This window comes from Diospyros lotus, chromosome 5, assembly GCF_014633365.1.
Source record: "Diospyros lotus cultivar Yz01 chromosome 5, ASM1463336v1, whole genome shotgun sequence".
NCBI lineage: Eukaryota > Viridiplantae > Streptophyta > Magnoliopsida > Ericales > Ebenaceae > Diospyros > Diospyros lotus.
Genome location: NC_068342.1, coordinates 39,180,407 through 39,194,891, shown reverse-complemented (window position 1 = coordinate 39,194,891; position 14,485 = coordinate 39,180,407). Strand labels below are relative to the sequence as shown.

The 14,485-nt window shown below is 35.3% G+C and overlaps 1 protein-coding gene across 4 annotated transcripts; it reads left to right on the top strand.

Annotated features, from left to right (window-relative positions):
* Nucleotides 1–941: 941 nt before the first annotated feature.
* LOC127802067 (RNA pseudouridine synthase 4, mitochondrial) lies at nucleotides 942–14,215 on the top strand. 4 transcript variants are annotated; one of them, XM_052337736.1, is made up of 11 exons: nucleotides 942–1,338; nucleotides 3,335–3,409; nucleotides 3,567–3,701; nucleotides 4,567–4,614; nucleotides 4,705–4,785; nucleotides 8,912–9,025; nucleotides 9,101–9,202; nucleotides 12,274–12,435; nucleotides 12,836–12,947; nucleotides 13,367–13,413; nucleotides 13,491–14,215. In XM_052337736.1, the coding sequence occupies exons 1-11, from the start codon at nucleotides 991–993 to the stop codon at nucleotides 13,869–13,871; spliced, it is 1,605 nt and encodes a 534-aa protein (XP_052193696.1). In that variant the 5' UTR covers nucleotides 942–990; the 3' UTR covers nucleotides 13,872–14,215. The 4 variants fall into 4 exon arrangements, with proteins under 4 accessions (XP_052193696.1, XP_052193697.1, XP_052193698.1 ...); XM_052337738.1 differs by having other exon boundaries at nucleotides 1,267–1,338; nucleotides 3,518–3,701; XM_052337737.1 differs by lacking the exon at nucleotides 12,274–12,435.
* Nucleotides 14,216–14,485: the final 270 nt, after the last annotated feature.

The following is a 14,485-nucleotide window of genomic DNA, read 5'->3' as shown; positions in this document are numbered from 1 at the left end:
AAGACTTAATATAGTCTTGAGAAAATATAGAAAGTATGAATGAGTATGAAACGATTTAAAGATACCGCTACACCTAATCATCCTAATCTTTGTTTTAGAAGTAATAATTATCTTGATTTCGCATAACATGACAACGTGGATTATATTTACCATTTGATTATTTAAGGGACATGCTTATTGATAATTAATGAGAAATAATCATTACTTGCCCATTAGGCTCTACTCGGTGAGTTAGTTTATACGTTTGAGCTTGAGTCTTAAAACTCGAACTTGAGCTCAAGCGCTTGCTAGTAAATGATAATGAACGGTGTTATCAAAAATGAATGCAGACACTCAGAGAAGGGGAATGATTGTAGGAAGATGCAAATTGTTACTAGTAGAAAAGAAAGTAAATTGTTGTAGATGTCATTTCGGTACTTATCTATTAATTAGAAACATGAAAATGCTATTTGAACACTTAAGTTTAATATTTTTATTGATATTATGTATTAATATTTATATATTTATGTTAATATAATACATAATATAAAAGATCAATGTAAAATATTAATAAAAATGTTAAACTTGAAAATCAAACATAGCAACCTATAATTTGAAGTGAACCAAATCAATAATTTCAACCAGTTTAATTCGATTATTTTGGTTTAATCGAAATATTGTTCATCCCTATTCAAATGTATTCTACCAATTAGTTTTTAGGCTATTCAAATTTGTAAAGGAAAAAATAGAAAAAATTAGCCTCATTAATTATTTGATTGGACATATTTTGTCTAATTCTAACCAAAAATCATTGTTCCATTGGATAATAATAGTAAGTAAAGAACAAAATTACTCTTTTGCCAGCCTTAATTATTGGGCCGATATGTAAAGCCCAAAATCATTTTGGGCCGTGTGGAACCCTTTTTAAGCAGTCCAAACCCGTCAATTATCCGCCCACCGCCAAATTACCCGGTTCTTAAACCCTCGCCGGAATCCAAAAGCCCCTCCAAAATGCCTCCCTCCGCCGCCCTTCTCCGCCGCGCCCTCTACTGGTCGTCCCTCTCCATCGCCACCTCTCGCCGCTCCAGGGCCCTTACTTCAGCCTTTCGGCATTGCCAATCTCGATTCTCCACCACCCTCGACGATGCCATGGAAAGCAAAAAGGAGAAGAAGAAAGGCGAGTGGTTGACCTTACCTCCTTTCAGTTCGACTATCGACGGCGCTGAGCTCGGGAAGGAGCTCGCCGGCCTCGGTTCCGAGAATAAAGGCGATCCCAAGGTGACGGCAATAAAGTGGGTACTACGGTGCTGCCCGCAGCTTCCAAGGTCTCTTGTGCAGAAGCTATTCCGCCTCAGACAGGTCTAAACCCTAACCCTAATCCGCTGTCTCATACAATATTATAAGAATCAATCCTGTGTTCAACTGAAGCTCGCGCCATTATAATTATCTGTGTGTTTAATTTGAAACGAGAATTTGAGATACGAAGTCGATTGTAGCTCTCGTGCCCGTCGAGTAGATTTGTAATTGATTACAATAGGATATACCTGTTTTCGAAGAGTAATCATCCCACTTCGCTGAATAACAATTGCTGAATACCAAAAAGAAGAAGGAATCTGTTGGTTGCAGGATACTCTTCAAGCTTTGGGGTCGTTCTACCGAATCATTTTTCTATCCATCAAAACCTCCTATTTACTAAAATTCGGTTTGGATTATACAAGTTATTTTAAGGACTGGAACAAGTTTAAAAGGTTAGGTAGAGTATGGCAATTGAAGCGTCTAGGTAGAACGGGGTCTGTTTTTCCTCAATTCCTTGTCTAATAGAGGAATTAGTGCCGAAGTTCTACAGTTCAGCAGTTTTGAGTTTGCATTAGAGTGGCGGAGTGGGCGTGTTGGCACCATATAGATACATGCCCAGATTTGACTGAGAAGTGGCAAGGAATGCCCAAATGTTTATTCTCAAAAGGGTTCATAAAATTTATTAGATTAGTTTAATGCTTCATTGCATGAACTTTAAGTTAAAATATGAGTTTTGACTCGGGAGGTAAGAAATTAATATACAACCTAATAATCATAAATAAAAATTCTAATACATGTTTCTCAATTCTTTATGAGTTTTATAGGTACTAAGCAAATGGTGTTCTTAGTACAGCTAATAATTGCAATCAAACGTAACTTGTGTAGACGAAGTGTGATTTAATATGATATCACTTTTCTTCTTACTTGAGGGGACTTGCAAATTTTAATATTTTACTATATTATTTTTAGAATAAATTAATAAATTATATAGACTAAAAATACATTATAAAATATATTTGTAAGTTTTTATTATTCAAACTTAAATTGCCTAAGTATTTTATGTAACAATTAAAATTTTTACATAAAATTACTAATTAGTCTCTTTTCTGGGGGTGTGATGAGTACCAGGGATAAAATTCACTTAAACTTTGATTCAATTCACCAACTCCGATCGGAATTACAAAGGAAAACTAGGTATTCGAGAGGCCCTTAACTAACTAAAAAAACTATATCCAAAATCAGCCTATCCCCCTACAATTTTCTCCGCTCTTTATGAACCGAATTTGGATTCGCACCTGCTGGTTTGTTACACAAACCAGCGATTTCCAACTCTACCCCTCCGCACATGGCTGATTGTTATGCTAGCCAACCAATTTACTCTACTATCCCTGCCCCTTGGATCATCTTTGGTACGTCCAGCGGACCCGGGGGCCTATCAGGGTGTTGTTTAGGGTACTGATACTGGGGGAAGAAGTCGGCTGGAGAGAGCTGGTGTTCACCCCCAATGGGCCACCCCCAGTCCAGATAGAAAGCATTTTCCCAGGGTCAAGGAATGGAAGTTATATATATATATATATATAATTCTACCAAGTAGGTATATTTATGATGCATGTCCTGCTAGAAATGTCAGACAGATTCTGTTCTCCAACTGAAGTGTTCATGTAGCGTAGTCTGCTGCTGACTGATTAACATTGGTCTATGGTTAATAGTTACATCATGATGCAAATATGGTAGGTTGTTTCATTTGTTGATCTCATGTTTTTGTAAATGAAGGATTGTCATTTGTAATTTGATCTTGACCCCCTGTTGCTTCCTCCCATATTTTGAAGAACCAGAGTGCTGGACTTTAGTTATTGCAGTAGCTTCAATGTTTGTCAAAATTGAAACACAATATGGTGAAAACATCCTTGATTGAACTTTCACTTATATAAACTTTTAGTTTTTGGGAATAACAGGGCAAGGTTATCAAATACCATGATGTTTGGAAATAAGAGTTTGTTCAAATTCTCATCATGTGGAATTTTGTTTTCTTTTTTCTTTACCATGTGCCATCCTGCAGGTTCGAAGAGAATCATCTGGATCCATGTTGAGCTCTGATTTGGGCGCTAAAACATATGAGCATCAACTTAGAAGGGTACCACATGATTATTTTCCTAATTCAATACATAACTTATTCTTGGGTGCTTAAGAGTATCGATTTCTTATAGGCAAAAATAGATTTTTTTTAATTGTTTCTTGACAGTAATCATGGAATCAAGTACCATTTCATGTGATATTTGCATTGCTGGAAGGTGGCGGCTAAGGATTCAATGAACTTAGGGGATCGGATATGTCTTCCTATAACTGTTCAAGAGTTACCTTCCAGGAAACCTGAGTGCTTTTCCAATGAAGAAGAGGACTTTATCTGCAGCCTTGAGTTGCATAAGGTGCTGGTAGTTTGGCTTTTTGTCTGCCTTGTGATGTCAGCAAACAGTGTTAGAGATGCCAAACAGGTCGGGTGGCCCCCTGTGATGAGCCAGGCTCAGCCCGCCCCTTTATATAGGGCCCAGGCTTGATTGAATTTTGATTTTATAAAAAAATAAAATTATAAATAATGCAATTTTGAATTTGAATTTTTGATATTTAGTTTAATAACTCTAAATACTTTAAAAATTATATAGACAATGTCACAAATTCAATAAATCTCAAATAATTTATATCTCATACACAATTTTACACTTTTTACAAAAAAAATTATGTCATACACAAAAAACCATAATCACCTTAAAAAAATTCTAAATATATAAATCTCGAATAAGGAACATTAGATGGTTGGACTTTTGGAGTTTGGATTCGAAATATGAAGTATTTTTTTTATAACTTTTAAACATTTATAAAATTTAATATAGTTTTAAAGTGGGATTGGATTGTTGGAAACAGTTAAAAGTTTTAATTTTCAAACATTTTAACTTCTAAGTTCTAAATTTTTATTTTAAAGTTTAGGAATTTGCATTTTTGAAAATATTTTTATATCTTTGTCATTAATTAAATAAATGTATTTTTAAAATTATTTTAAAAATGGGGTGGCTTGGCAAGCTTTTGTTGGGCTCGGCTTGTTAGGGCTCGCAAGCCTAGGCTTGGCCTGGCCCAGGAGCCCAATGGGCCGACATGGCTCAGCTTGGCCTGTTCTATAACGAGCTGGGTTGTCTAAGCTCATTAAATCAGGGCTAAATGGCAGGCGCAACCTGTTTGACATGCCTACACTGTGTTCTTTCTATCTCAGCATGGGCACTAATATATATCTGTATACAGGATGCAGCGATTGTTGTTGTGAATAAACCTCCCGGAATGCCTGTGCAGGTTAGCCATCCACATACCATACATATTTGTTTCTATTCTATCCAATTGTGGCTGTTGAGTTTTGAAATTCACTTAATATGCCTTTAACAGGGTGGAATAGGCATAAGAAAAAGTTTAGATGAATTAGCTGCAACTTATTTGAGATATGATTATCCAGAACCCCCTCGACTGGTAAACTTCTTTTTATATGTAGTACATTTCAATTTTTCTATATATGTTATAGGTCGAAATTGCCATGATCTTTTACTTCTTGATTGCAATACTCTCTCTCACAAGCCTGCATTCTGATGTGATAGTAATTTTATTGTGTCAAATCACTACTTTCATGTAATGTCTCTGAGACATCAAAATTTTCACCACAAATTTTAATTTTCATATGAAGTGCGATATTTACCCACTTGGGAATTGTTTTAAAGAGATGGGATCCTATCTAATAAACAAGGTTCAGTTCCATGTTCAGTAAGTATATTTCTTTGGTACAACTGAGAAAATGGTTTGTTTTTTATTGCATAAATTAGTCATTCCTAAGATATAGAAAATTCTTTGTTGTTTAGTGAACAATGATGACAACATATGAGCAAAAATATATGGATGATGTGGAATGTAAGTTAACCTGAGACTTGGAGATCTGCATTCTAGTTATCTCAAAAACAGATCAAATTTGATATCTTGGACTAATTTTCCAAAAAGAAAGGGGTATTTATGGAGGATGTTACTCATAAAATTAAGGCTTAATGGTTAAAGTGAATAAGTGTGTAACATTTTATGTGATCATCATAAAATCCCTTTAAAGCTAAAAGGGAACTTCTATTGAACAACTATAAGACCATTTTTGTTATGACCTAGAATGTTGGGGGATTAAGCGCTAAAGTGTGCTATGAGCATCATTATGATGAGAATGTTACAATGGATGTATGGCTATGTAAAAAAAGATAAAATAAGAAATGAGACCACACGTAATAAAATTAGAGTGGTGTCTATTAAATAGAAGATGCGAGAGTCACGATTAAGATTGTTTAAACATGTGAGAAGAAGACTGATAGCATTACCTGTGAGGCAAATGGGTGAAATGGAGGAAGTTTATAGTAAAAGAGGCCGAGAAAAACTAAAGAAAACTTGGTGGAAAATCCTTAAATATGAGATTTAATGGCCTTACAAAAAATATGGCCATAAATAGAGAGGGCTTGAGGTCTAGAATTCATGTAGACCTATTGGGATTAAGGCTTGTGATGATGTTGTTTGTGCAGTGTGCAAAAATATATTTTGTTCAAATGTCTATGTTAGGTAAATATATTCCTCGTGTACAATTGGGGAAATTCTTCATAGTTTATTGAAGGGATAAATCATTACTAAGTTACAGTTAAGAAAACGCTTTATCATTTACTAGACAACATTCAAAAATAAATGTTGTAATGGTCTATTTTAATACTAATAACTACATGTGAACATTTTGTATCATAATGTGGAAGTGTTGAATATATGCATAGGAGTTTATAATAGAAAGAGATGAATGACCTTTCATTCTAAAGTTCTTTCTTAGCCCAATGTGTTCTCCTTCTTCTGTTTCCTCATGTTTCTCCACAAGTATCCTACATGGTATCAGAACCAACTTTCAATCTCAAAATCAATTAAGTCATGGGCCTAAATGCTTGATGTACATCATTGCTCAATTTCCTAACAATTTAAGCTTTTGGAACTACTAGGAATCTTACGTGGAATTAAATATTTGATAGTAGGTCCTACATTTTAGTATTGGTATCTGGAGGGTATGGATTCAGGGAAATTAATAATGAGAGTAAGTCTATTTTAGATTTTGCTATGACATATGGGCTTATCATAACTAATATTAGGTTCAAAAAACGGGACAAACACTTAATTACATATAAAAATGTCGCATCAAGCACCCAAATAGATTACTTTCTCATGAGACAAGAGGATCGGTTATGTTGTAAGGATTGTAAGGTGATACCGGGGGAGTGTTTGACTACTCAACATAGACTTTTGATACTTGACGTCCAAGTAAGAAATTGGAAGAGAAAAAATCATATAAAACAAAATTCAAAAATTAGGTGGTGGGATTTAAAAGGGGAGAAACAACTAATCTTTAAAGAAAAATTAAGAGGTAGAAGGGAATGGAATGGAGGAGGACAGGCAAATCAAATGTGGAGGGAAATTGCTACTGCCCTGAGAAGCACAGCAAAGGTAGTCCTTGGAGAGACAAATGATAGAGCCCCAAACCTTAAAGAGTCTTGGTGGTGAAATGAAGAGATGTTATCAAATTAGAAGATAACAGAAAGTACCCGAGGGCATATTAAAAGAAATAGATGTCTTGAAAAATCAATTTGGTTTCATGTCTGGTAGGTCAACAATGGAAGCTATATACCTACTAAGACATCTAATGGAAAGGTATCGAGATTATCAGAAGGACCTGTATATGGTATTTATAGATCTAGAAAAGGCCTATGATAGGGTTCCTAGAGAAGTATTATGAAGGGTTTTAGAGAAGAAAGGAGTCCGAATAGCCTATATACAAGCTCTTAAGGACATGTATCACGGTGCAGAGACAAGGGTCAAAACATGTAGAGGGGATATTGAACAGTTTAAAATTACAATGGGACTACATCAAGGTTCTGCACTAAGTTCATACTTATTTGCTTTAGTAGTGGATGAACTCACTAAACGCATTTAGACAGAGGTGTCATGGTGTATGCTATTTGCAGATGATATAGTGTTGGTGGATGAAACAAAAGAGGGAGTGAACACTAAGCTTAAGTTGTGGAGAAACAATTTAGAGTCTAAGGGATTTAAATTAAGTAGAAGGAAAACAGAATATATGGAATGTAAATTTAGTAAGAATGCAAGAGTAGAGAATGTTATAATAAAATTGGAAGACCAAATCTTACAAAGAAAAGATCATTTTCGATATTTAGGATTAGTGATTCAAAAGATGGAGAAATTCACGAAGATGTCACGCATAGAATTAAGGCAAGTTGGCTAAAATGGAGAAATGCATCAGAGGTGTTATAGCTGGACATATCGAGGCTCATGAGCACTATTCCTAGTGCTTTAAAGTGGTTAAAGAAGGAAGCTCGAGGATCGTCGTGGCAAGCCAAGGTTAAGAGGATCGCTCTTGCCTACACCGTTTACTATCTTTGGAACACCAGGAATAGGAAGATTTTTGAAGACCAGAGGCTTTGTATTGACACTGTCATTCGTAGGATCAAAACACAAGTATACAGAGCTACTTTTTCTTTGTATCCTCATGTTTTGATTCATTTTGAGGCCCTCTCTTTGGGTCAATGATTGTATCCCTGGGTATGCCCAGTGTACTTGTACAGTTTCTTTTGATCTTTATATATTTACCGTTCGATCAAAAAAAAAAAAAAAATCCCATTAAAACTGAAAGGAAAATTTTATAGGACAGCTATAAGGCCAGTCTTGTTGTATGGCTCAGAATGTTGGGTAGTCAAATACCAGTATGAACAAAAGACGAGCGTAACGGAGATGAGGATGCTAAGATGGATGTGTGGCCATACAAGAAAAGATAAAATTAGAAATGAGGTTATTCGTAATAAGGTAGGAGTAGTGCCAATCGAGGAGAAAATGAAAGAGACTACACTAAGATGGTTTTGTCATGTGAGAAGGAGACCAAGAGACGCTCCTATGAGGATAGTTGATGAAATGGAACAACTAGTCAAAAAAAGAGGTAAAGGCAAACCTAAGAAGACTTTGGGAGAGACATTAAAGTTTGATATGAAGTGTGTGAGCCTAAATGAAGATATGACAATAGACAAAAATACATGGAAGTCTAGAATTCATGTAGCCGACCCCACATAGTGGGATAAAGGCTGGATATGTTGTTGTTGTTGTTATTTGTTAATTCCCCACAAATTTGTTTGTTTTGTCTACTCTTGTTCTGTTGGTGTTGGTGCACCTTTGTTGAGTTATATGCCTCTCTTCCAAATAAAAGAATTGTTACCACATGTGGCTAGTGTTATAGACTTTGATATACATTATTGGGCTGATTAATATTTTGAACTATTAGTGATGCACACATATGTCTTCTATTCATTTGTTTGAGTACTTGTATGTGTATAAAGGTGGTTGAACTACAACTTTGTTGTTAATGTACAAAGCACAGAACAATGTGAATGCTAAGCAAAATTTCTATTTTGATCTATTATATGCATCTACGTAATGCCATGTTCTAATGCTTATCCCTCTTTAGTTTGTTGATGCTAATTATTCTAGATTATGCCTATGAGCATATAATTATTGTGACTTTGGTGCTTGTTAGGTGCACAGACTTGATAGAGATAGTAGTGGTATTTTGGTGATGGGGAGGACAAAAACAAGTACTACTGTGTTGCATTCTATCTTCCGAGAGAGAACTCATGGGGCATCAAATGATGTGTGTAATTTTCCTGTTCTTCTTTGTCTGTATTGGGAATTATGGTTTAAGTCTGATGATATTCTCCTTTTTTAGAATGGAAACAACAGAAAACGGATCTTGCAAAGGAGGTATTGGGCACTTGTCATTGGGTCCCCTAGACATCCTGAAGGACTGATCTCGGTGCCGCTAAAAAAGGTTAGTGTTTGTTTCTTGAAAGATCTTGAATTAGTGGGTTTCCTTGCACTCTATGCTTCAAGATTGAAAAGCATTTTTCACTGTCAAGGTGGCATTCTATCCCTACTGCATCTTCTTGATGGAAGCAGCAGTCTTGTCTCCTTTTAATGGACACATGTGCTTACATATGCACACAAAAAAGCAAAATGACTTATTTCTATATGCCAGTTGCTTGACATTCCTTAATATGATTTATGATAGAACCTTTCTGTGTTATCTGTGGTTCCTAATATTCCTTAATATGGACCTTTCCTGTCATTTGCATTATTTTAGCTTAGACACCTCCACCAATGTTATGATTAGTTATTGACCCATGTTATTAGACAATGGAAGTTTTCTTTCTCTTCTTGAATAAACAACAACAACAACAACAACAACATATCCAGCTTTTATCCCACTATGTGGGGTCGGCTACATGAATTCTAAACTTCCATGTATTTCTAGACTTCCATGTATTTCTGTTTTTTGTCATATCCTCATTTAGATCCATATATTTCATATCAAATTTTAATGTCTCTCCCAAAGTCTTCTTGGGTCTACCTCTACCTCTTTTTGTGATTAATTGTTCCATTTCATCAACTCTCCTTACAAGAGCGTCTCTTAGTCTCATTCTCACATGACCAAACCATCTTAGTCTAGTCTCTCTCATCTTCTCCTCGATTGGCACTACTCCTACCTTATTACGAATAACTTCATTTCTAATTTTATCATTTCTTGTATGTTCGCACATCCATCTTAACATCCTCATCTCCGCTACATTCGTCTTTTGCTCATGCTGGTATTTGACTGCCCAACATTCTGAGCCATACAGCAAGACTAGTCTTATAGTTGTCCTATAAAATTTTCCTTTCAATTTTAATGAAATTTTACTATCACATAACACCCCCGATGCTCTTTCTCTTCTTGAATGGGCTGCATATTGTTTGTCAGCTTGTTTTTCTTCTATTTGCCATTCTGAATGAAGTTCTGTGGCAACAATCTACATGACTTGTGTGATAAGTGTAACTCAAAATCCAAATTCATTTGTAATTGAGATTCCTAATTTGACTGTGATTAGAACTTCGAATTTGACTGTGATTAAAATGACAAATTTGATTTTAATTAGGATATAATTTCTTGTGTATATTTTCAGATGAGTTTAGCTCTATAAATAGGTGCTCAGTATTTTGGAATTATTGTAACAATATCCGCTTAGTGATATTTTGTTCTTTTTGCCTGTAATTTTTCCTGATTTGAGTTTTTCACGTTAAATTTCTGTATTTGTTTGTGTGGTTGATAGTTTGATTGTAGTTTGTTTTCCATCCAAAATCATAACAACTTGGTTTCTATTTATTATTTTGGTTGCTTGATTTCCCCATAACCTCTGTAAACAATTTGGTCTGGCTTTCAATTTATCGAAGGGATTGCCTCCGCTTTTCTCCTGTGTGGAGTTCTTTATCCGGCGTTTTGATAGTAACAATTTTGAGTCAGTGCTTATACGAAGGTTATTGGATATTGTCATTGTCACTGAGGTCTTCTAAAGTGAAGGGTATCAGTACAACATAAATGCATTTTGGTTATTTTGTTTTTCCCTTAAATGGGTTTAAATTAAGGCAGTTGTGCCCCGCGCCCCCCCCCCCCAAAAAAAAAAAAAAAAAAAAAGAAAAAACAAATTGTTGTTTAACCTTCTTGGTTTACTATTTGGACAAGATTTTTGTTCCCCCTCCCTTAGGGGCGGGTCCACCTGAGGCCTAGTGGGGGCCAGATTTAAAAATATATATATATATTTTTTTATAATAATTTATTACTAAAAATAAAAATATTATATTATATTTTACAACTAGAAATACAAAAGATAAAGTACTGAAGAAAGCAAGTATATAATGGCCTACTAGTAACCTTCACAACATTTTTTACAATTTGCTCATAATTTTATTTTTTTACAATGATGATGTAAATAAAATTAAGTATTGAAAAAAATTATGAAACAAAGAAATCAAGTATGGAGCAAATTTATATAAAAGAAAATAAATAAATTAACAAAGCAAGTATTGAGCAAATTGATATTGCATAAATTCCTATAAATCTCGAGTTAAGAACTACAATAATGGATTACAATGTTAATTTTCATAATCAAATTAGAAAAGTCTACTTGCAAAGAGGTCTGTGTCAATCTCAAAATCAAGACGATTCATTCCAGTTTGGTTTAATGAATTCGGTGATTGAATGGAATATAGTATAAGCAAAGATGTTGCATTTTACTTATACTGTTATCTTTTTAAAACAAATAATAGAAAACAAGGAGATAGTGATTCTTTCATGAAAGAAGGGTTTAGTAATTTAAAAAAAAAATATAGACTTTAAGTTATGTTAGAGATGCTAATAGTGCACACAATTAATCTCGAAATAATTGTAAAACTTTAATGAATCAAGAGCAAAATATTGAGATAGTTTTCTTCAGGCAGTTAAAACAAATAATGTGTGATTATCGAATTCATCTAAATGCATCAATTGATTGTGTTTGATTTATTCTATGACAAGAATTAGCCTTTCATGGTCATGACGAATCTAAAGATTCAAATAATCAATGTAACTTTCTTGAACAATTGCAATTTCTAGTGTAAAAAATTGTAACGAATAATTGTAAAAAAAAAAATATTTTAATATTATCATTATTATCTTATTTTTAAAATTATATTTTTTATATTTAATTTCGCCCCCACTAAACCAAAACCTTGGCTCTGTCGCTGCCCCCCCCTCCCCTTCAGAATTTGGGAATTTGATTATATAAACATAACATGTATCTGTAGCTACATTTTGCCTCATGAGAATAACCATTTGCCTTGGTGTGTGTGTGTTTAACTTTACTAGTGCATCTCAGACTTGGTTACATTGCGCTGAGGTATTGGGTACACTGATGGTGACTACAAATATGGGTGGCAAAAATATTTGATACCATTGGAGACTTGGTTACATATTGCCTCTGGCACTGATTGGCTGGATTTCTATATTTTAGTACAAAAATATTTGATACCAGTGATATGGCATGATAGGAACATTTCACCAATTGGAAGAAAGCTTTCCATCTTTCCAACAAATTTCCCCCTCTGGGAAAGCAAATCGTTGATCTTATGGAAGGCCTACGTTGTGTGAGATTGAAATCAGTATTTTTTCAGACATGTTTTGATGTATATTATACTGCCTTATACTTACAGGTAATACTGCTTATTTGATGCTTATGGAAGGGTACTTTGCATGTTCATACAAATTAGTGAGTCATCCAAACTCTTTTTTTATGCATGGAAAGGGTATTAGTACATTATTTGTACTTCAACTCTGACCTGGAAGAATAGTGGTTGCCTTCTGAATCTTCAGTATGGGATGAAAGGAATACTGAAGAAATCAATCATTCCTATTTACAAGCAAGGAAATGCTTTATGATCAACTCTCATCTTCTATATCTCTTAACCCAATTTTCTTATATTATGCTCATGTCAGGAGAGATAATTATAAGAAAATTAAAACAGGTTCCTCTTGCAGTGTGAAAAGTAAGAACCTATTATTTGCATAAATGAGCAGCTTCAGTTTTAAATGTTTTACTAGTGACTATTTCAGGTGATAGTGGACAATGGAAAATCTGAAAGAATAACTGCTGTTGGCAATCTCGAAGTGATGTCATCTCAGCATGCCATAACAGAGTATCGTGTGATCAAGTCGTCTTATCCTGGTAAATTTGTGCATTGATAGAATAAGACCACCCCCCCCCCCTCCCAAAAAAAAAAATAGCATATTTCAGAATATACATTGGCTAATTGATAGCATATTTATATATATATATATATATATTGGGGGGGGGGGGGGGGGGGGGGGAGTACTGCTCAAGTTGGATGATGAGACTTTTGCTTTTTGTTTATTCATGCACTTTGTATGAATATATGAAAGCCAAATGCTTAAAATAGTTGCACCTAATCTGCCTCGGTAGCGCGGCTATCACTCATTAGGTGGTCCAGTCACTGAAGTAATCAGGCCATGCATTGCAAGTGATGAGTGACTCGAGATATGAGAGTTTTCCAAGGAGCTTGGCTACTAGTAGTAGTCTTCACCTCATAATCTTCTGAGACGCTTATTTCAGTTGTGAAACTGCAGGTTACACATGGCTGGAGCTGTCCCCTCTCACTGGTAGAAAGCACCAGGTATGGATGACACCTCTGTTTCTCCTGATCTCAGTGCCTACATCTCTCAACTGAGGCCCTTTCCTGATTGATTACAGCTTCGAGTACATTGTGCCGAGGTATTGGGTACACCGATTGTAGGAGACTACAAATACGGGTGGCAAGCTCATCGGAAAATGAAACTTCTTCCTTCGGTGCCTTGTTCTAACTTAGGAAGAGATCCGACTGTGAGACGACCTCCTCCTCCTCCTCCTCCTCCTTTTGGCCTTGATTTGGAGAATGGAAGTATTCTCGAAAAGCAGCCCTATTTGCACCTTCATTGCAAGGAGATGATTTTGCCCGACGTGGCTAGGGCTTTGGCAAAAGTGCAGCTGATATCGTCAGATTGTGAGCGTCTTACAGAACTTGATAGCCTTCTTAAGTTATCTGCTCCCCTGCCATTACACATGGAAAAGAGCTGGAATATCCTGAATCCTTGAGCCCGAACAATTAGAATTAGGGTTCTACAAAGCTCTCCTCTTCCCGTTGGCTGGCTGCCTGCAAATGCAACTTTAGGAGCAGACCCAGGCCGATGACTGCCGCCCACATCTAACCGATGGCAGTTGCCCCTGCCTAATGGTAATATTAAGGCCACTGGGACAGTCCGGCCGGGTTATGGTGCAGGATTTTGTGTTCTTGTTATCACAAAGGATTGTCATTTGCAACATTGTTTATCTGTCATGGTTGGTTGGTTGGTCGGCAATTAATATTGTTGTTGTAAATCTCATCTTGTCGCATATTTCTATTGATAATTAATAGGAGATGACACATGTTTTTTCATTCAGTCCAGAATTAAGGGGTAAGTCTTACAAGATGTAATTGATGATCCAAATTTCAAATAACTTCACCCTTATTAATGCAACATGAGATAATTGAACCCAAAAGTTTTGGAGATAATTTTGGTGCACAAATTCACCGTGCACTAATTTGAGATATTTGAGTTTGAGAATTTTAGAGATAATTTTAAATATCTTAACTTACTTTCAAAAAACTTAACTTTTATGGTCTGAGTTTAGTGTTATCTTTATTCATCAGATTTTTTGCCAATTAACTT

Coding starts and splice junctions, on each gene's coding strand:
- LOC127802067 (XM_052337736.1), top strand. CDS start 991: ATGCCTCCCTCCGCCGCCCTTCTCCGCCGCGCCCTCTACTGGTCGTCC. Junction 12,948..13,366: donor GATCAAGTCGTCTTATCCTG/GTAAATTTGTGC, acceptor GTGAAACTGCAG/GTTACACATGGCTGGAGCTG. Junction 13,414..13,490: donor TCACTGGTAGAAAGCACCAG/GTATGGATGACA, acceptor GATTGATTACAG/CTTCGAGTACATTGTGCCGA.